This window comes from Falco naumanni, chromosome 12, assembly GCF_017639655.2.
Source record: "Falco naumanni isolate bFalNau1 chromosome 12, bFalNau1.pat, whole genome shotgun sequence".
Lineage (NCBI taxonomy): Eukaryota > Metazoa > Chordata > Aves > Falconiformes > Falconidae > Falco > Falco naumanni.
Genome location: NC_054065.1, coordinates 12,384,084 through 12,404,496, shown reverse-complemented (window position 1 = coordinate 12,404,496; position 20,413 = coordinate 12,384,084). Strand labels below are relative to the sequence as shown.

The 20,413-nt window shown below is 43.4% G+C and overlaps 1 protein-coding gene across 7 annotated transcripts in view; it reads right to left on the bottom strand.

The window, feature by feature from the left end:
- Positions 1-4,117: 4,117 nt before the first annotated feature.
- RASGRP3 (RAS guanyl releasing protein 3) overlaps positions 4,118-20,413 on the bottom strand; it is a 63,077-nt gene continuing 46,781 nt past the window's right edge. For 6 of the 7 annotated variants that reach the window (XM_040611600.1, XM_040611597.1, XM_040611598.1 and 3 more), the window contains 7 exons: positions 16,836-16,952; positions 14,447-14,562; positions 13,512-13,659; positions 10,033-10,069; positions 7,798-7,923; positions 7,000-7,364; positions 4,118-6,496 (listed from right to left, as the gene is read on the bottom strand). In XM_040611600.1, the coding sequence (XP_040467534.1) occupies positions 6,488-6,496; positions 7,000-7,364; positions 7,798-7,923; positions 10,033-10,069; positions 13,512-13,659; positions 14,447-14,562; positions 16,836-16,952 (918 nt within the window). In that variant the 3' untranslated portion in view covers positions 4,118-6,487. The remainder of the gene's footprint in view (positions 6,497-6,999; positions 7,365-7,797; positions 7,924-10,032; positions 10,070-13,511; positions 13,660-14,446; positions 14,563-16,835; positions 16,953-20,413) is intronic. The other variant, XM_040611603.1, reaches the window with a different exon arrangement.

Sequence of the window (20,413 nt, the reverse complement as noted above, 5' to 3'; positions counted from 1 at the left end):
TTCCCGTTGCACTGGAAGGAATCTCTTAACTGGAAGCTGGGAGAGGAGAGATGGGTTGTGGAGATTATTAGGCTTGTGGTGGATTGGATGTAAGTGCTCAATTTCATTGTGCATCATGATTGAAAGGAGGAGAACTCCAGTGGTTCAAGAAGGCAGTTAAGTAAGCAAGCACTTATACAGGGGAACAGTGTTCTTCCTTTTAACCATGGTTGTTTTTTCCAGTCTTCTTCCACAAGCTTTAAGCATCTTGTTCTGTTTTTCTATCTGCCTAACAACTTTTGTTTCCTAAAGACTTTCCTTGTGTTGCCCTACCATTCCATCTTAGGATCACTCTCTCTCTCAAGTGTTGTCATGCAGTAAAACTGCTGTGGGGAGCAGGGGACACACTTACTTCCCACATCAGGCACATTAGTGTGTGACTTAGAATACCATGATCCATATGCAGTGTGGTCACGGTTGGGTTTTCTTTTTGCAAGTCTAAGGCATGGATAAAAACTTGTCCCCTGTTGTGTGCAGAACAGTAATGCAGCAAGGGAAAGGGCATCAAGCTGAGCTTTCACCATGCATCACTCACTCCAGGAAGCCTTTTGGCTTGTAGCTGTTCCCTGAGTAGTTTATCATCCTTAGGATTGGTGTTGGCTGGTAATCCCTAGCTCACTTCATGAGATTCCTCTGCTTTGCTAGTCAAAACCTCGAAGTGTGCAGCTTCATGGTGATGTGCCATTACAGCTGGTGGCCCCTGGAGGGGCTCTTCTACCTATGGGTTAGACTTCTCAGCCAGAGCTTGTGGGTAACCCTGCTTTAATGTGGTAGGGCCTTTGGCTATGTGTCACCTTTAAACTGCTATTTGTATCTAAATTAATGAAAGTGGCAAGTGCCTCAAGCAGCCTCTGGCCTGATTAGAAAATAGACACTTACCAGTCAAGTAACTAAGAACTGGGAGGAAGGGGGAGGCAAGATTCATGTCAGTAGATAGTCATGAGAAGTGCCTGGAGCTTAAAGTCCTGTTGCCATGAGAGTAATGAGTTATGCACCTGGCAAATGAAAATTGTGCTGAAGTAGGAAGAGTTGAGCGGGGAGTAAGAGGATTCTCACTAAGATCTGATGAGTCTTTTGGGTGTCCGAAACGCTTATGTGGGTTCTTAGAGTACCAGAAGTTAATTCAGCTCCCTGTTAAGTTAATGAAGGCCAGCACACAAAAGCCCTCGACTGCCTGCTCATTGCACATGATTTATTCCTATGGCATGAGTTCTGCCATATTTAGGACTGCAGCAGAGGGTCTCGGTGTTGTTGCTAAAGGCTGGCAGGCTTGGGATCCTGCTCATCTCTGAACTTCTGATTGTTCGTGGACAACAGGGATGCTACAGAATTCTGTATGCATTTTTAAGGTGTTGAGTGTGATCTAGCAGTCTCAAACAAGCTGGCTCATGCTAAACTGTAAGCTTGCTTTATCAGCCTCCTAGGATACCCTTGGGTTAGTCACAGCAGCGTGTGATAGGAAAGCAGTACACCAGTGGATGTGAGCTCCTTTGTTTACCCCGTGTAGGCTCTCAAAACATTCATGTGCTTATTTGTTTCAGGTTATGCCTTTTCAAAGGGGCACAAACTGAAAAAGCGAGTGCTCTTACCAGCTGTAAACATTGCCTTCTCCCCTCTTGGGCCTAAAATAAGTCGCACCTCTAATGGCTTAACAAACAAGGGTAGAAGGGAAAAAATATTTTCCCTTTGTGTTTACTTTGTGCTTTTTACAGCTCTGAGTGCTGTCAGTGTCATTGTTTCCCCTTTATTGTCCAGTAATTTCCCCTCTTGTCCACGTGGGTCTTTCCCACAACAGAGGAGAGAAAAACAAGTACAAAAAGTAGGAAAACACTATTGTAAAACCAGAGAAAGAGGGAGTCTGCCTGTGCTGTGGGCAGGTGGAAGGTCATAACTCGTTTTCACACATGAAGCAGAGATGAAGGTGATAAGGACTCTTTAAACTTTCCGGCATTAACTTAACTCATGGAAAAAGCAGACTTTTTGGCTAAATTTCCTACTGCCCCAGCAGTAGCCTTTTGCTGATGGCTTTTCTGTCTCCTAGGACCAGATTGTTAGCAGCTGTAAACAGCACTTTAGAGTTCAGCACACAAATTTTCCGATAAGTTTAGCCTGTTTGGCTGCAGTGCTTATTTTGAAAATCCAGTTCAGATCAGTGCTGATAACCTTGGAAGAAGTTTTTGAGTTACATCTATTTCTCCAGTGTCCCCAGATGGGCCAAATCTGTTGTCAAACCTCTCCTGAGAAGTAGTTGGAGCTATTTTTTGTGCTGTACGGAGGCCCATCAGTTAGCAGGCTGATGCTGAATGAAGCAAACCTTGGTTAGATTTTTTTGGCTATGACAATCATGAAACAAGAAGCCCTTGTTTCTCCTGCCACTTGTGTCTCCATGAAATCTGCATTCAGATCTCCTTCCTTCCTTCCTTCCTTCCCCCTCTGCTCGGTGTCCATTGGGATCCCCTTCCATTCTTGGTGTCACGTAGAGGGGGAGAACTCTCTCAGTATGCTTCTTCCCACGCTTACTCCCCATCTGTCTGTTGTTTGTTCTCTGTTTGGTTAATTTTGTGGTTTTTTTTTTTCTGCCTGTGTTCTGGATCCTTCACATGCAGCGATTTCCCATATAGATGCCTAAAGCTTCTGGAACTAGTGTCTTGGGCTATGAGACCCTTCTGTGGCTGCGCAGGCTGTCTCAGCCAAAGGCTTCCAGGCTGTCCATGAGGAAGACCTTGAGGGGCTGCGTCAGGGTGTGCTTTGGCTTATATAGAGGGGTCTCTGAGCAACAGTCCACAGAGGTGACAGTAGCCAGTCCGCTCCATTCTGGGAAAATGTAAAATTTTAAGCAGCAGCTGCCCCCAAGGCTTTCTCTGCAGCTCAGCTTTTTATCTTCTGTATTGACAGGAAAACTGCTCACTTCTCCCAGCTGGGGAAAATCCATGCTTCAGACTAGCTCTGGGCAGCACACTAACTCTGTCTGTGTTCCCCCCCTGCACCCCCCCCTCACACTTACCTGCCTGAGGAAGGCACCTCTGAGAAGATAGCTTCTGTCTAGGAAGATGTTTCTTTGTAAAGCTGGGGTTATTCTTTTAAAGCCCAAAGGCAAAGTAAGAATTGGGGGGCGGGGGGAGGAGGGCAAGACTCTTGAGGAGATCTAGAGCACAGCGTGCTGTGGTTCAAACCTGCTTTTGCATTTCCCTCTGAGGGAGCCAGATGTCCCCTTGACTCCTTGTGTAGCACTCAGGGCTACTCCATAAAGTTAGCAGCGAGGCTGAAGCTCCCTTATTTGCAACATAAGGCTTTGCAGAGGTTTTACACAAATACAGAAAGTCCTAGGAGTTTGGCTCAAACAGCCAAATCACCTTTTACCGAGTCTATCCAAGCACTTGCACTTTTTACCTACTCTTGTTGCTTGCATTCTTTGGCATTTGCAGATCAGGCTGTAAAAGTTTGACAGAGTCTTCCTTCTTTGCTTGATGTGTTGATTTTTTTTTTTGTTTGGATTTTTTTTTTTTTTTTTTTATATAATGCCTCTTTCTCCCCTGTTTCTTAAAAGATCCTGAAACAGGGAAGAATGGATGTGGTCGAAGAATCCAGCATCATTTGGGATTGTATCTCACTTTAGCTATTTCACTAATCCATTATGCTTGTCATATGACTTTTTCTTCTGGGCACTCTTCTGCTCTGCTCTACTCTAGCAGGCAGGATTTCACCAAGACCAGCAGAGGGGCACAGCTCAGTCCAGAACTGTGATGGCTGATATGTTTTGCCTTTTGAGAAGTCAGGGGAGGTGAACAAGAAATTCTTTGTTGCTTTGCCTAGATTGGGGAACTAAAATTATTTTTGTGAGGTGAGGAAATGTCTTGCCAACTTGAAGTAAGGAGAGAAAGATTTATTTAATTTAATGTATTTAGGCCTCCTCTGAGATAAAGAGCATGTCTTATACCAACTTCTTACAGGTGGTTGTTCATGCCCTGCCAGGTCTCCCCACTCAGGTGCTTGCTGTGGAACTACACGATCAGCGTGCTGCTGCAAACAGCCTGTTAATGTTTTGGGGTTTGTCTTGTCTTTTCCCCCCCCCCCCCCCCCCATTATTACATTTCTATGAGGAGGGGGTGAAAAAAGGCTGTGTTTCTACCCTCTTCTCATTTTTTCCAATGGCCATGAGCACTTACTGCCAGCAACACAATCTGTGTTCCCCATCTTGAAATTATCTAAAGCTAAGGGTTTCCAGCAGGAGCAGCTGCTTGAAATTTTCGTGTAGATGAGTCTTCCTCCTTGGATGCTGCAATATTTTGCTTAGAAGGGTCAACTGTGTGAGCCTGCAGTCTACACTTGATCAGCAACTACTGCTGAGGTAAGCACCTAACTGACGAAAGCTACCAGGCTTGCAAGAGATGTATTAATGAAATGTCAACGATAGGTTGACACTTACACAGTGTAATGGCTAGCAGAATGGTACCCTAGGAAGTGGGAGCAGCTTCTGTAGAAGGCATCAGTTTTCTTGCTTAAATGTGAGTCTATGCCTTAATAACCGTACATGTGAGGAAAAATGTGTCCTTGAAATGGCCTTCCTCTGAAGAACATAGTGCACCTACCCTTTTAAACAGCTTAGGAAAGAAGCTTAAGTATCTTGGGGAGCAGGTAAGTGAGAAGATAAGATTATGTATGAGAAACTTTCTTGTCCAACAATGCAATTAAGAGAGGCATGGTTTGTGGGCCTGACAGAAATAGGAAGGCATGTACCTTTCAGAGCAAGAGCCTACAACTAACTTTTAAAAGCCTGCAAAAAATGGGCTGAGTTCTACAGACTAAATACTGGGTTTAAACTCTTATGTGATGTTAAGAATGAAGTTGCATATGAACATTTCACTTATAAAGTGTTAAAAGGCTTACCTCAACAGATCCATCAGCAGCCTGGATCATAACCAATTTCTTTATTAAAATTCTCTACCCCATCATTTTCATTGTGTGCAAGCTGTGTGCTGTAAGGGTAGGTATGTGGACCTGACTTACCACAGGAACTAGACTATATTTTTCCTAATGGTTGTTCTTTGCCCACAGCAGTAAGAGTGAGGGATGCTTCTGGCCCTCGTCCTAGCTTGGAAATCTGTGCTCTCTGCAGTGTGTATTTCTCCCGAGTTTAAAACAGTATGTAGTTGTGTTGGAAAACAAAGGAAACCTGCAGGATTTGAGATGCAAACCTGAGCAGACATTGTGTAGTCACAGTGCAGTTTACAGACAAATTACCACAGAGGAGGAGTGCAGCTGTCAGTTTTGGTGAGGGTAGTCTATGAAATTACTGTCTGGTCTTGAGGCCTTATAACTTGACGAAGTGTGCAATAACTTGAATTTTGTAGGAAATCTTACAGTTGTGTTGCTTTAATTCAGAGTGTGTGCTCCCCACACATACCTATTTTTGTGGGGAGATGAGGTAAGAATAATAATACACTTATGCCAAGTTGGAATGCAGCTTTCAGGTGTGAGCTTTTTGCTGCTTTGTTTTGTTTTTTTCTTTTTCCAGATGAGGACTGTGCTCCTTAAGTAACTTGATGCTTCTGGAAGTGCTTCTTCAAACCTGCTTCTCAGGCCACTACAAGTTCAGGTGCTAGATCTACATTTGCCAGTTTGGAGGTTGCTCTTTATTACGTGTAGTCTTACCATGTGCATGTTGCTAACCAGAGAAAAACATACCATGTACACACATATATACACACATACTCTTAAAACTAAGGTGTTTTATTATGTGCTAATTTTACCATAATTAGTGCTGGCAGAGATGACCCCTGTCCATTGTGGTATAACCAGACAAATGCATAGTGTCTTGGCATTCCTTCAGTCTCAGCCACATGCCGCCCGTTTGAAGGATCCTGGGAACTGGTGCCACTGTGCTGAACACTAATACATATGCTCACTGTAGCAATGTAAACACAGCCAAAATTCAAAACTCCGGGTGTGCAAAGAATTTCAGCATAGAGGACTTCATGAAAGGTTTTTGTTTGACATTTAATCAACATACACACCTACTTCTTTCCTTAAAAGATCACTGCAAGCCTCTGGAAAAGGAGTGTTATCGAAAACTTGGATGCTTGGCTTCTGTCTTCACCATTGTTGTTGCTGGCAGACAGACTGAAATGATGCAGTCTACTTAAAGGAGGCCAAATATATCCTCACTGGCCTGTAAAGGAAGTTTCCACAAAAGTCACATACAAAAGAAAACACTGAGTGCAGAGATCCGCTCTGCTGTGTCCATGCAACGTTCATCCAAATGGCTTACTCACGAGAAAATAAATAGTGCTTTATAACACCTTTCAGCTAAGAAAACAGGGCAATGGTTGAATTTAAAAGTACGAGGTACAGGAAAACTCATGGCCAAATGTGGTCTGTGACAGTCCATCAGTGCTTGCTGTACTACAGTTGTCGTCATCTTCATTTTTCTGTGCTTCAGGGTGAGCGATCAGCTATCCTGGAACCAAAAGAAAACAGGCACTTACATGCTAGCGAAAACGGTCAATAAAAGTGTGAGGCTTTAGATGTATAAACTTCATGGATGACAGCAACAGAAACCAGACAGCTATCCTGCCATAGCGGGGACTCATCTTTACTAGAATCATATTTACTAGAATGCTAGTTGTGAATCTAACACGGAGCCCTGAACAGTGCTTTGCAAGGGTACAACAGCACAGAATTTGGTCAGATATCCACCAGGCTTTTAATGACTATCAAAAAGAGACATGCCCAATGCCTAAAAGCACATACTGACCCCGAGAAGCAAATCCCCCAGTTACAGTAAGTGCACGCTGCAGTGGAGAAAATGGGTATCTACAGATGTGCATTCTTCTGAAAGTAACACTTGTGCAAGAGGCAATAGCAAATTTGAATGAAAAAGCATCCTGAAATTCATAAAATAACCTTACAAGACCTCAGACTAGCAGATTTTAAACTGCCTTGGGTTCTTCTGCAACTCACCTCAGATTCTTGTCTTTCTGGGAGGGTTTCTATTCCATTGTGATCCTGTATGTGTTGTGGGGCCTCAGCTTCTAGCTCCATGTCAGCTTGCACGTTGGGCTTTTCGTTCTCCCATTTTGCAAAGCCTTTGTTCTTCCCAGTTTTGCCATGGAATTTGGACTTCATTTTGGGGAAAGTATGGGAACCTGAATCGTTCCAGCCTGGCTCATGCCAGAGTGGTTCTGTCTGTGTTGCTTGGCTGGTGGTCACCCTCTGCAGCCGCACTGAAATTTTCCTCGAGGAGCCAGTGACGAGGGTGATAGCTCTGCCATCAAGGTCCTGGTGTTCTGCAGCAACACTGGGAAATTCAAATACTTCGTCTTGGACTGAAAGAGAGGGTGGATTTGTTTATTTTAAATATTCTACTTCAAGATCTTTACAAAAAGATAACTTATGCCTGGGTCAGGGGGGAGGTAACCCTCTATATGAAGCAGTGGTATAATTAACAACATCTATATGCTGCTTGGAAATGATTCTGGCCTTGTATGCACACATTTCCTTCTCCCTCCATCTGCACACTCAGGGGATAAGGCAGAACTAGAATTGTGCCCTGTGTCTCCTAGCCCCTGCTTCTACGTGGCTTATAAGTAGAAGTACAATTTCCCTAATTATAATTTTATTTCTTTTCAGCTGGGATAGAGGTGCCAGTATAGAGGATAGGAGCCTCAGACAGGAGACTAAGGCCATCATTGCAGCAAGAACACTGGCTGTTAGAGGGGTTCCAGAAATGGTTTAAAATAGGAACAGAAGTACTCTTACCCGGAGGCAGAGATGGACTGCTAGGCAGGGAGCCATGGTTGCTGCCCACTGAGGTTCCTCTGGAAAATTTCCTGCACGCCAGCACAAGCAGGTCTCTGCATTGCTTGTGACAGTTGGCACCGCAATCTGTAAAGAAAGGAATTGTCAAGTCACCAAATGGAAAGCCACAACTATCTGGTTACCCCTCAGGGCTATTAGCAGACAGATACCAGGAGGGACTCTGAAGGAACAAACACTTTGACAGAAGGTGTGGAGTTTAGAAATGGATAATTTGCCGTGAAGGGCAGTACAAAAAAATGGATCATTTCCATGGCAGCCATTAATAGAAAGCTGGCAGCAGAAGGGAAGAAGGGGATGATATTTTCATCAGAAATTAGTCTTAAGGAAGAGACCTGGCATTGCTGGCATGATCCTGTGTATGCCATGCATAAAGCTTCTGTTCCACTGCATGAGTCTCCATAAAAAGGTGGTTTGGTTTTTTTATTTTTTTTTTTATTTGACCCAGCCAGGGCCCATTATAGTAAACACACTTGGTCAGAAGGCACTGGAGCATCCATACTCTGAGCTACTGGAAGGACAGCTGGAGGACAGCATAGGCTAGTTTTAAACCTACAGTGATCAAAGTAGCTCAGTAAGCAACATCAGCACAGAGTAAGCTCTGTGGATGTGTATCACCCACCTGGATTAAACAGGCCGAGTGCCTGCATACCTAGCCTCTGCTGGGCTGCATCACTGCAGCTACACTCATCACATTTAAATGAAGCGTGACTGCAGGATGGATCTTGTGTCTGAGAAAGGACCAAAGGGTGGAGGATGTGTGCCCCAGACATAGGCTCTCTCTCCATTGTGTCCCTTGCCCTTGTTTGAACATTTCCATCGTCTCCCTTGTTTCTCTGTTGCTACGCCATGACCTAAAATTTTGTTCTAGGCGAGCCACTGCCAAAGCACTGCATTTAGAACTCTTGGCTAAAAACCGTTCTGCTCAGGGCAGCAGCTCTAACATGATGGGTGACAGTTCTGGTTTCTCCTGTCACCTTGTTGATATGACTAATACAGAAGTACCTGCCCGGCTGTGGTTTTGTCTGCCATAAAGGTAACCACTCCCCCAAATACAATAAAGATCTCTCTTGGCAGTGGAGAACCTCCTTCATAACTTGCAGGCCACACAGTCTAGCTTTATGTCGCCATCCACAGTGCTGGGGTAAGCAGCAGACCTGAACAGATGAACTCCCTCCCTCCCCCTGCTAGCACAGTGTCAGAGGGTCAAAACAGAAGATGACAGCTCTGTGCTCAAAGGCAGAAATCATCCATGGTGGGTGCAGTACTCCAGTGATGCTGGCATACACAGCAGCTGGTAGCTGCTGCAGCAAAGAGCTAGCTACTAAATACATTTGTTGACCACTTCAAGATCTGAGTGAGCTGCTCTGCTTTCTTACTCTCATGCTCCATTACCTATGATTTTGAGTCTACGGAACCACTTTTGCTCTCTCTCTCTGTTGGGCCACCGTTGCAATCAATGGCACAGGACACAGCTCAGCTTTCAGCTCTCAACTTGAGTTTACAGAGCTGCTGTGACAAAACTCCATCTTCCTTCCCTTATCCTACCAGTTAAAGTACAGACTGCAACTAGCCCTTTCGTGGCTGCTCAGATGACAGCAATCAGGAATAGCTGAATCACATACATTGGTTTAGCCATGGATATTTTCCCCACCCCTCTCTGAGGAAGAGTTGAATGCCTGGAGAAAATCTTGCAATGAGATCTGCTGGGCAGTCTAGGAATTAAATATTTCTCTATTCCTAGCTCAGCCACTATTGCATTGCAAGAACAGTTATGCTTCGCTACAGGCATGCGGGTGTACATGACAGACAGCAGTGCCAGCAGACCTTTTCCTGACCCCAAGTCTCAGGAGATATATTTCAGGATGTCTCAGTGTTAGGATGAGGACACTTGCTTTTTACAAGACGCAAGGTCTTTGCTGGTGGGAAGTGACAACTCATGGGGTCGGTGGCTGCTTTGGACCTTTAGCTCACAGAACCTGTGTGTTCCTACTGGGTGCTATGTCCCCTAATGCAGTGAGACTTCATAGTGTACCAGCAGTCACTGTTCACAGACATTACTAAGTGTAGAAGCAAAATTTGGATGAGCAGATGCCATTTCAGTAAAAAATTCAGTTGACCTACTTGTGCTAAAACCCATCACCTACAGCCTGAAAAAGCCATCCAATATTTATTTACCTTTGCATTTGTAGCCTTGTTTGATTATGCCCCAGAGCTGCAAAGAAAGACAAAAGAACGTTAAGGAATCAGAAAAGAAAGCCGAACGGAAAACAAGGTCACAATGAGGAAGTACCAATGGCTACAAAAGCACAAACAGGATACAACTGCTCTTAACACCCTTCCTGTTAGGCAGACCTCCCCCTCGAATTGTGATAAGACTTGTGTGGCTTCCCCCTTATTTCTACTGCTTACTGGGACTACCAGAGGAGGAGAGACACAGATGACATTTGGTTCCATGAACGGGTGAAAAATTGCCATCATATCAAGCTTACTGAAACCAGCAGAGCACACTCTGCTTCTAGGCTCACGTAACATTTCCAGTGTTCATCCATTCTCCAGATACATGAATGACCCATGCCATTCAAACACAGCCAAAGAAAACACCACTAGGGATAAAAATTAGGTTCTTGGTTCCCATACTGGTCCCCAGCACACCTCGCCATAGCAATCTGATTTGTCCACCTGACTTTTTCCATTTACAAAAAGGCTGAAGACTGAAACAGGCAGAAAAGCCACTAAATTCCATCTTTGCCTCCTCCTAGAAGCTCGTTGACATACATAACAACCAAATGCTAAACTTCTGGGAGGCAGGGCGTGCGGTCCCACTTTTGGGAAGATTTCACTGCAGCAAGGGCAGGATTGCGTAGAAGTAGGAAACTTCCCTATCAAATTTTTATCAATACACTTAGAAGTGCTGTATCTACAGCCATGGCATAAAAACAAGCATTTTCACTCTGAGAGGTAGAGAGAAAAAGGGGCAGTTTTTCTAGCTCTAGCATTAAAGAAAAACAAAAAAAACGGGCACTCCAGTGTTTATTTATCCTGAACTCATTTGAAACATTACCAAGGAGGCTGAGCACATCCAGACAGTTGAAACCGCAGGTGACTCCTCACCATATTTGTAAGAATCCACGCACAGTGTGCAGGGGGTGAACATGGTCATTAAAGAAATATTCAGAAGGAACAGCTGGAGAACATCCAGAACACAAAAGAAAGAGTAAAATAAACAGAATGGGGGTGGGGGGAATCCCATACACTGCACAAAAGAATTTGCAATGAAAAATGGGGGCTTGGAGAAAGCAAAATAGATTAGACAAGGTGAAAGAACGGTGAATAAAAGAACAGAAGGGACAACAGTGGAAGAAGGGTCCAAAGAAAGCCTGCTGCTTGTTCTTTTCCTCCTAACGCTGTATATATGCACAGTGAATGCAGCTGCTGTGGTCAGACAGTGACAGTGGAGCCCCCCAGCCCCTCTTGAAAGAGCAGCAATGACTTTTTTTCCCAGGTCTTTTTGCCAGCATCACTGTAAAAGGCACGGATTGTTATTTCTTTCATTTAAGCTCTAATCTGTTCCCACCAAAGATCTTTCTTCTCACCTTCTTAGCCCTATATCTTCTGCCTACTCAAATTTGGCACCACTGTTGTGGTCACACAGCGCAGTGAAAGCTTAGCTGAAGTGCCCTGTCATGAATTCTGACCTAAATCTTTGAATCTGTCTGACACAGCTTTGCTGCAAAGCTGGCTTGAGCCAGCTTCTAAGTAAAAGGATCTGTGTAAATTCAGATTATAAAGCTCAGTGGGATAGCTGGTCACCTACCCTGTCACGCAATGCAACTCAAGCTGTGGGACGGAACTGTGACTGGCCATGGGCATATCAATTTCATGCTGCTTAATGGCATTTGGTTTTAGCTTGACCTTTAAAGTTCCTATCATTTTAATAAAGGTATTTTATTGAATACTGCGTGCATTGCACTGTCATGTCAATTCATCCTGCTGCACTGTCAGTGCACATTATTTTGACTGTGAATCAGTGCATCAGCTTGAAATTAGGTTTCCACCCGTGGATGAGCAGCATGGAAATGCAGAACAAATATGCAGCAGATTTTATAGTTTGTTCCTGTCCTGTCAGCCCAACTCATCCACAGGAGAATGCCAATGACTTCAGTGAATTGACAGGAAAAATGACCTTATTTCCATTTCCTGTACAATCCCTTACTCACTTGTATTCCTGCACTGGATGCAATCAGGGAGATATGAAAAATACAACAATGACCAACTAGCAAATTGATGCAAGAGAAAAATATCTGGTGGAGAGGACATGGCAGGGTAGTTCCTGGGCCTTGCTTTCCTATGGAAGCCTTCCAAACATGAACGGGGTGTCACGAACGCATTGACGTCTTCCCGAGGCTGCAGGCAGCCTGAAACAGTAGGCTCAGGCCAGGGACCGTCCCTGCCCCATCAGCCTGCCAGAGCTGTCAGCTCGAGAGCCCACCAGCCTGCTCCTGAATCAGCACTGACCATGTCGCCTCCAAGGTTTTTGAAAATCTTGCAGAAATAGGTGGAATTCCTTCCCTCCTGTGGCCTTAACCGGTGGCTGTGGTAAGGACCGTAAGCATCTGACCAAGAGCAGCGCCTCACAAAACCAGCATGGACAAGAGCAGGAACACCACAGCTGGTCTGAAAGGAGGCACGTTTTTGCGCTAACAGTGCTGTTACTGTTACTTTCAGCCACGAAGAAATATTACTTAGTGGAAAAGTTCACATATTACAAGCTGGAGATTTTGCCACTGCCAGCAGCCGCAGCTCTGCGCTGGAGAGCAGGGGTGACAGTCTGAGTTTAAACCCTGTACGTGGCCACACATAAGCAGAGGACATGGCCCTCTGCCCTTACTGCTTTAGCTGTCTGAATGTGGACATTTGATTTCAGTGGAGGACGTGCATTAAAGTAACTTTTAAATCATAGTAATTCCTTTTTCTTTACTGTACTTGGTTTGAAGTGGAAAAGTTGGAGGAAGTTTACAAGCAACACAAATGTTCACAAAATCAATCGCTTCCCAGCTATGTGCAGAGCACTCGGCATCTGGTAAGTTACGGCCGAGAGAAAAAGCAAATAAAGCCCCCCGACAAATAAATTTTGAAAATTCTTATTGTACAGAACTGCTGGAAGCACTTCTGATTTGACAACATTAGAAGATCTGTTAATTCAATAGAGAAAGGATTAAGGCTGTTATTCAGAGAATTATGGACATAGCTATGTGGCCATGTGCAATTTCCTGAGAAAGAACGGCTTTTGCTTCATCTACATCCTCTGTTCCAGACACCATTTTCCCTTGAGCTTGTTTACATGGGAAGTCAAGCCAAATTAAAGAACTTCAGATAAACCAAGTAAAGCCATTCATATAGTCTCTAATATCCTTTAGGTAACATAATTTTATCCTCCTCCCCGCGACAGTAATTCTTATGAATGCCAAGTATTCAGGAACCACAGAAACAAAACTGGGTAGCACAGCTACAACATGAATAAATGTTTTGTGCTTCTGAATGCAACGAGATATATGGCCAAAAGACTTTACAATGTGTGGAACCAGTTTCACCCTGTCTATGTTACAGGGTAAAAAATTGTGCTTAAGATAGACTATTATTAAAAACATACTTACAAATCCTGCACAGTGCTCACAGAAAGTTGGTTTAAGATAGGTCATCTCCTGAAAGTTATGAATAAACCCTGGTCCCATTTTACACTGGAACTGTGATTTAGCTCTCAGAAAGTAAGCCATCATTTCTTCTTTGCTTATAAGACCATCTCTGTTAGGGCAAAAAGAGTAGATCCATCACTGCTCAGAGCACCGAACAATTCAGGATTTTCTCATTTCAAAAAACAGGCAGCACACAAAGCACATCCTTTGAAAGAGCTGCAACAGTCCTGGCAGAAAAAAAACTTAAAGCCTTGTGGTTCTTAGCCTTCATTGAACAGCAGACACTGAACTTGCAGCATAGACCTTGGTTTCTCACCTCTTTGTGGTATCAGAGCGCAGGCCATTAAGTGAAGGACCTTGACCTACTGCTCACACAGACCAAGCAGTTGTGTCCCTGGCTGGCCACCAGCCTTGACAGCCAAAGAGATTCTAGACAACAAAAATTATCAGGCCAAACTGGCTAGGAAATATAAATTATATATACCTCACAGAATATTTGTAACCCTCTCTGCTACATATACTCATTTCCCCTCTCCTGTACACAACTTACTTGCTTCGTTGGTCTGATGCCTGGTCTGGATACAGCATCTCCACTGTAACTTGATGGTAATCTAGGGGTTTTGACTCAGTCCCAGTGGGAATTCCTCATTAAGCTATTACAGAAATTATTTTTAAAGTACGAGGTAAAGCAGGACTCTGACCCGGGTGGCCTTATAGAACCGACCACAGCATAAGAAGTTAAATGAGAACAGAATTCAGCCTTCAGTGATCTTCAGTTCCTTAGGTGAGATGTCAGACACAAGAGGCTTGGGAAACACTGTTTCTTCAGTATTTGTTTTTCATGAGTTTTTAAATTGAGGAAAAGAAAAAAACCACAAAGAAGTCTCCAAACTTACTGGTCTTTGTCCAGCACACAGAAAGAGTCCAAAAAGGGGAAGTTGGCTGCTATACTTTCAAAATCTTCCTGAGAAATATAGCCATCATGGTCATGATCGTAGTTCCTAAAGACAGACTGGGACAAAAAAAAATAATTATTGTCCTAATATCTAGCCAATCCTGAATCTATACCAGCTCTTCAACCTTATAATTACATGCAACTTAATGACTAACATTACTAATCAGGTGCTCTGTTGCCTTGTTTTATTCCTTTTATTCCTACTTAGTACTACAACATGCATATTTATTGGACTGCAGGGGGAAAAATGACTAATTTTTAAAGAAAACTTGACCTCAGTGTTTATGTAGTGATGGTCCTCTACAACTCTACAGACATAATTATTCTTGCTTTGTTTTCCTTCTTTATTGGAAATGTCACTAAAATTCTGCCCCATGTGACATAGTCCCTTTGCTTCATTAAGTATGCTTTTTAATCACAAGAAAAGAAATAAACCAAAACCAACCTAACAGCAGCTTTCCCACGAGTATTTCAGATGTTTTTGGCTTCACTTCTCTGTTAGTTACCTCTCCTCTGCCACAGCACTGTTTCAATCTGATTTGTTTACTAATACTTTGACATCCAGATCGTGAGCACTTTGTAGCTAACAACCATTCTCTTCCATGAACCCACCCCAGCTCACCACTAAGTAAATACAGACATGGGATCAAATTTAAAAGGTTGCATAAAGTGATGGAAGCCCTCCTTAGCTGCTAAGGAATTACTATATCACTGTATGTCCTGCTGATGGCAGAGATGTGCAACGGGCATTAAAGCCATGTGTGAAGCTGATAGGAAAAACACGAGTGTCAGAGTCAACATGACTGTCTGAAAGACATACACTGAAGCACAAACTCTCATTAGATCAAGATTTGGTGGACAGAGACAAGAATTTAATATACTGAAACCTCTGAAAGGTTTTTGCATTTTTCCTTATTGTAACAAGAACATGATGAAGCTGATTTCTAAGCACCTATCAAATTACCTGTAACTGATGGCTGGCAGACCTCAAAAACGCATCAGCAAGAAGGAACCAATATGCAAACCCAAGCAGGATTCAGCACTTTGAGTCATAAAAACAATGCCTTAAAGCACAACTCAAAGCAGCTAGTAAATGACAAAGACTGGCAAAACAAAGACGGCTGTACGTGGTGGTGTGGGCCTCTTGGTAAGCTGTATCCGTAACAGCCCCAAACCATGTTTCAATGCTGTCAAACTCAAGATCATATGTTCCAAACCAGGCCACAGTTGTGGAATTTTCCTCGTCCACAGGAACCAGAACAACCCCTGATACAGCACATTCTGGCAAAAGTGAGGAGTTATGACAGACTTCCTATTTAAACAAGCTATCAAAGAGAGGTCTGGATGTGGAGTGATTTTTATCACACATATGGCACTGACAAAAGCAATACAGGAACAGCATGTGCAGTTCTGGCATCCCACATTAAGGGAAAAATGAAACTTTTTTTAAAAAAGACCATGTACAAAAAGTAAACCACAAGATCTATTTGAAGTTTGAGTGAGGAAACTGAAGACTAAGTTATCTTATCAACATAACCCCAATTAATGACCTGTAACATGGACTAGGTCAGAATTCAATAGTACCTCCTGGACTGAGTTATTAATTTGTAAAAAACAGAAGAAAATATTGCTTCGTTATATACAATGCGTTTCTGGTTCCTCTGCATGCTGCTCACACATCACTAGAAGTCCCTTACACACCAACACAACAGCTTAGTCTCTCCAGAGGAACCTGGTAGTGTTTGGTTTTGTTTGCATTACCTAACACATCACCTTCCAGACTGAAGCTGGAAGATCCCAGCTATAAGGCTCCACGACCTGATGCCCACATTTTGAAAACGATACCAAGACAGTGCTATCTTTACCATACATAATAGGCTCTGGACAGTCAAGTGACAGCAAGCTGAAAAACAGAAATAGGGTTTCCAGAAAACCTCTCTGAACCTAGTAATGTGTGAATCCTTGTTTCCGAGTACTTTTGTTTTCAGCTGTCTGTTACCAGATGTAAACTGGGTGGCTAGAGCTGGGAAAACTCAACTTTGCCCTCTGAATTTGTATTTGCTTATCAAATCTACTGAACAGCAGCCAGGTTTTGGATGCTCCTGAAAGATTCCTCCTTTGCATCCAGAAACCTGCTTACTAATCTCATTGTTGATTGCAGGAATAAAATGAGTATTTCTGAATGTATCAGTAAAGGCTCAAATTTGTTATTGGATGTCTGAAATCCATCCCAACCATAACAATCTCTTGAAAAGCTTGAAATTAATTATAATGCTGACAATATCAAAGCTATCATTCTCTTTGACCAGCATAGTCTTCCAAATACTTACATCCACCAGCTTTCGTATGTGCTTGTTAATGACTGTAGGGTCAGGTTTTGGTACCACTCCAGATGCCCACTCCAGTGGCACTACTGGCTTGTTAGGGGTCGTCGGGGAGGTAGGCTGCTGAGAGATGGATCAGAACACAAAGATCTTCAAGTCTGAATTATGAAGTTGAATTTCCTGTTAAAAGCATCTCTGTATATCAGAGCTACAACCACAAACCACTGGAATCCCTGTGCTGTAAAAATGTGCTTAGCAAAACATCAGGCAAGGTTTTAAAGGGTCACTTGCCTCTGCTAACAGCTTGCTTGGGGTCTCTGGCATCTCACAGCTATGCTGGCAGTGGCAGCACCCAGCAAGCTCAGAAGCAAAACCAGATGGACCTTCCCCACTGCCATCTCCAGGGGCTTCAACAGCAATGAAACTTGGAGGAAGAGCGAAGGAAGGAGGGTCTCTAGATGCAGCAGGCATCAGAAATAGGTAAGCCCAGAAACCTGCTTTTCTAGCCCCCGAGGAACTCTCCACCACAACACAGCCTGACCCCAGCTCCCTGCCAGAGCAACCGTGCCCAGAAGCCACACAAGGGACTGCAGCAGCCTGAGTAAGTTAATGCTCCTGCTCTGCGCAGCAGCACCGGGCAGAGAGCAGGAGGCAGGAGAAGGGGCAGAATCGTCCCTAGCAATGCCACTGGTTTCCAGCTGACATGTGCCAGGAGGCACAGCTTAATTCATCTAAGCAGCCTGAGCAGAAAGGGGCTAACCTTTGACCTGCTCTGAAGGTAACACCAGCCAGACTACTTTTATTTTCAAAACAGCTTGGTCTTGACAGAACGGTAGCTGACAGTTCACTCGATGCACAGAGCTTGGAGCCCGAATCCCTCCACACCACTGTGGTGCTTTGGGAGAAGCTCTGGCATGCAGCTCAGCTTGTTCAAGTAGAAAGTACAGGACAGACCCGAACACAGTTTCAGGTAAGGCTGCAAAAAATCACCAGTTAGCATGAAATATGCTGCAAGGTGTACTGGCATTCTCCTGCATCTGCCACTGGACATCTCGCAGGTCAAGCAGTGTCAAGCAGAAAAAAAATCAGCATGGTTTATATCAGGAGGGAGATGGCCCACAGCCTCAGAAGTTCTCTGTATTAGCTGATGAGCAAGAAATCTGGGTCTCGTCTGTCAGATTGGTGTTGAGAGGGAGGTAATTAAGCCAGGTAAAGATGTTACAGTTATTATTGAGTATAACAAAGGTATTGTAGACTTTGACATTGAGATGAAAAATGGTTACAAGCTCATACTCCACTGTTTGGTGGGGAAAAAAAAAAAAAAGGATGTGTTCATGGGTTGCTTTATTAATTTTGCTTTTCTTTATCCAGTTGTCAGAACAGCTTTTATCAGTTCCTCAGTGGCTCTTGACTCACCATACAAATCTACACAAGTAAATCTGGGAAGATAAAAAAATCTCTATATCCATAGAATTCAATTTTGACAAGAAATACAGTGAACCAGGTCATCCAGCTCTATATACCCAAAGCACTTACAAAATGTTTTAGTCCTAAAATTAATGTCACCACACTGTGATGGACCGACATGCTGGCAAATGTTTTTGCTCTAAAAATACGCAGAAATGCAGCAATCCTTTAAAGATGGGATACATCACAGTATCACAGTATTGTGATATTCTTACAGCTATGGTCAGAGAAGAAACTTGAAATTTCTCTTAAAATATCTCAGACTAGAGGGACTCAAAGCATCAGCATCCAAGTGTCGGAGTGATGCTAGACTACCAAGTCCTCACAGAGAGCTTTTAACTCCTGCTGGTCTGAGTGCACAATGGCAGAGACTGAATCCACTGGAGACTTCCACTTTCTTCTGGGCACTTCATTTGAAGCCTCATTCAATTTTTATGTTTTTTGGGAAGCTGCAATGAAAACTTCATGTTAGTGCCCACTAGCCGAAGGGAAATGTTGGTTCCTTCTATTTCACTCATAGACTGGTATGAACAACTGTAATGTTATTTATGTATTTGAAATGCATGCTTGAGGAAAGGTACTAACCAGTGTCCAAAGACTACTTAGCTGAATTTATTGAACGTTCATAAGCACTGAATCTGGTCATGCTGTTTGTGATTTAACCTGTACCTCCTGTCTGTTTCACCAGCCCAGGGCTAACGGTAGCGTAGACTGAAAAAGCATTTTCAGATGGATGCAGACATCTAAATATTTTGGCACTGAAATAAATTCTACTCAAAAGCCTCAAAATTATATAAGTGTGTCTTCAGTGGTAAAACTGCACCAGGCAGAGTCATCTTCTAGCCAACAGCTGAACTAGGAAAGACTCCCAACAAGAAGGTAACGATTGCGCAGACCAGTATGACAGGGAGATGCTATACTACAGCTGGCGGTCAGTCCGCAGTGTTTTTTTAGGCTGCTACACTGACTGAAGGGTCTTCTCCCAGTTTTAGCAGAATGGAAGTCTTGCTTGAGTCCCTGTTGACAGTAGGCTTGTATGCTAACAGGTCAGCTCCACTTTTGCCTCAAAAATTACTGCAGCAGCATGAGGCACTTCCTCTGCAGCGCACCTGCACAGGAGTTGTACCCATACAACAATAAATCAAGGAGCAGTTGGAATGATATAACTACACTGTCACTTTGCTTTTGACAAATTTTTCCACATATGAAAGTTGTACAGGTTCTTTCCCGTCCAATATAGCTTATGTGCTTTGGCATTCCATCAAAGAGAAGTATGCTTCAAATGGTCTGGCTTCTGTCGATTCAGCTGTAGCTTTTTAAACTTCAGGGTGCTGCTGCGGCAGCTCAGTGTCACTGGTTATTCATTGATGATTACGCAGAAGTCTCCCATAATTGCTGGGTACTGTTAAAAGTTCACAGCACTGTTTATAGTGCTTTTGTCCTTCTTAAAGCCCAGGCTGAAGATCAAAGCAGCAACGGGATAATTTTCTACATCTACAACAGTGGCCCATTAGTCCTTCCACAGCAGAGCTGTAACAACTCAGCTTTGCTGGCTGTGATGGGAGCACCAGGGAGCCAGAATGACTGTGACAAATGGGAACTGTTGTGGTTGAGTCATATCCAGCATGGACTGGAGACTCAGCAATGAAATTCCAGGTGTTCAAACTGAGTTAGTGTTGACCATGGAAATATCCAATAGCTTCCTCATCATTCACCATTGAAAACACATAGTCTTCAAACTGGTCTCCAAGAGTGATAAACTATCTTAAAACCCAGATAAACCCTATACTTGGAAATTAAGAATTTCCTTGCTTGCTTTTAAGAATACTTCAAAAACATAAAAAGCACTGCAATGAATCACCTCGGACTACTGCATTCTGCTCTCGCATCTGCTAAGCATTTCCAGACACCCTTAGTTTCTGCTGGTGTCAGACTTGAGAGGGCTCAGCCTGAGACTGTCACATGCTGGATGTGATAGGTAATGAGAATGTTAATACACTAATGAGATGCTCAGAGGGAAGAGGAGTTCCCAGACTTTGGCAATAGAGGAGAGAGTAATACTTTAAATGAAGTTCAATTATTAATTAGGAGATTTATCTGTATCCTCAGACTCGCAA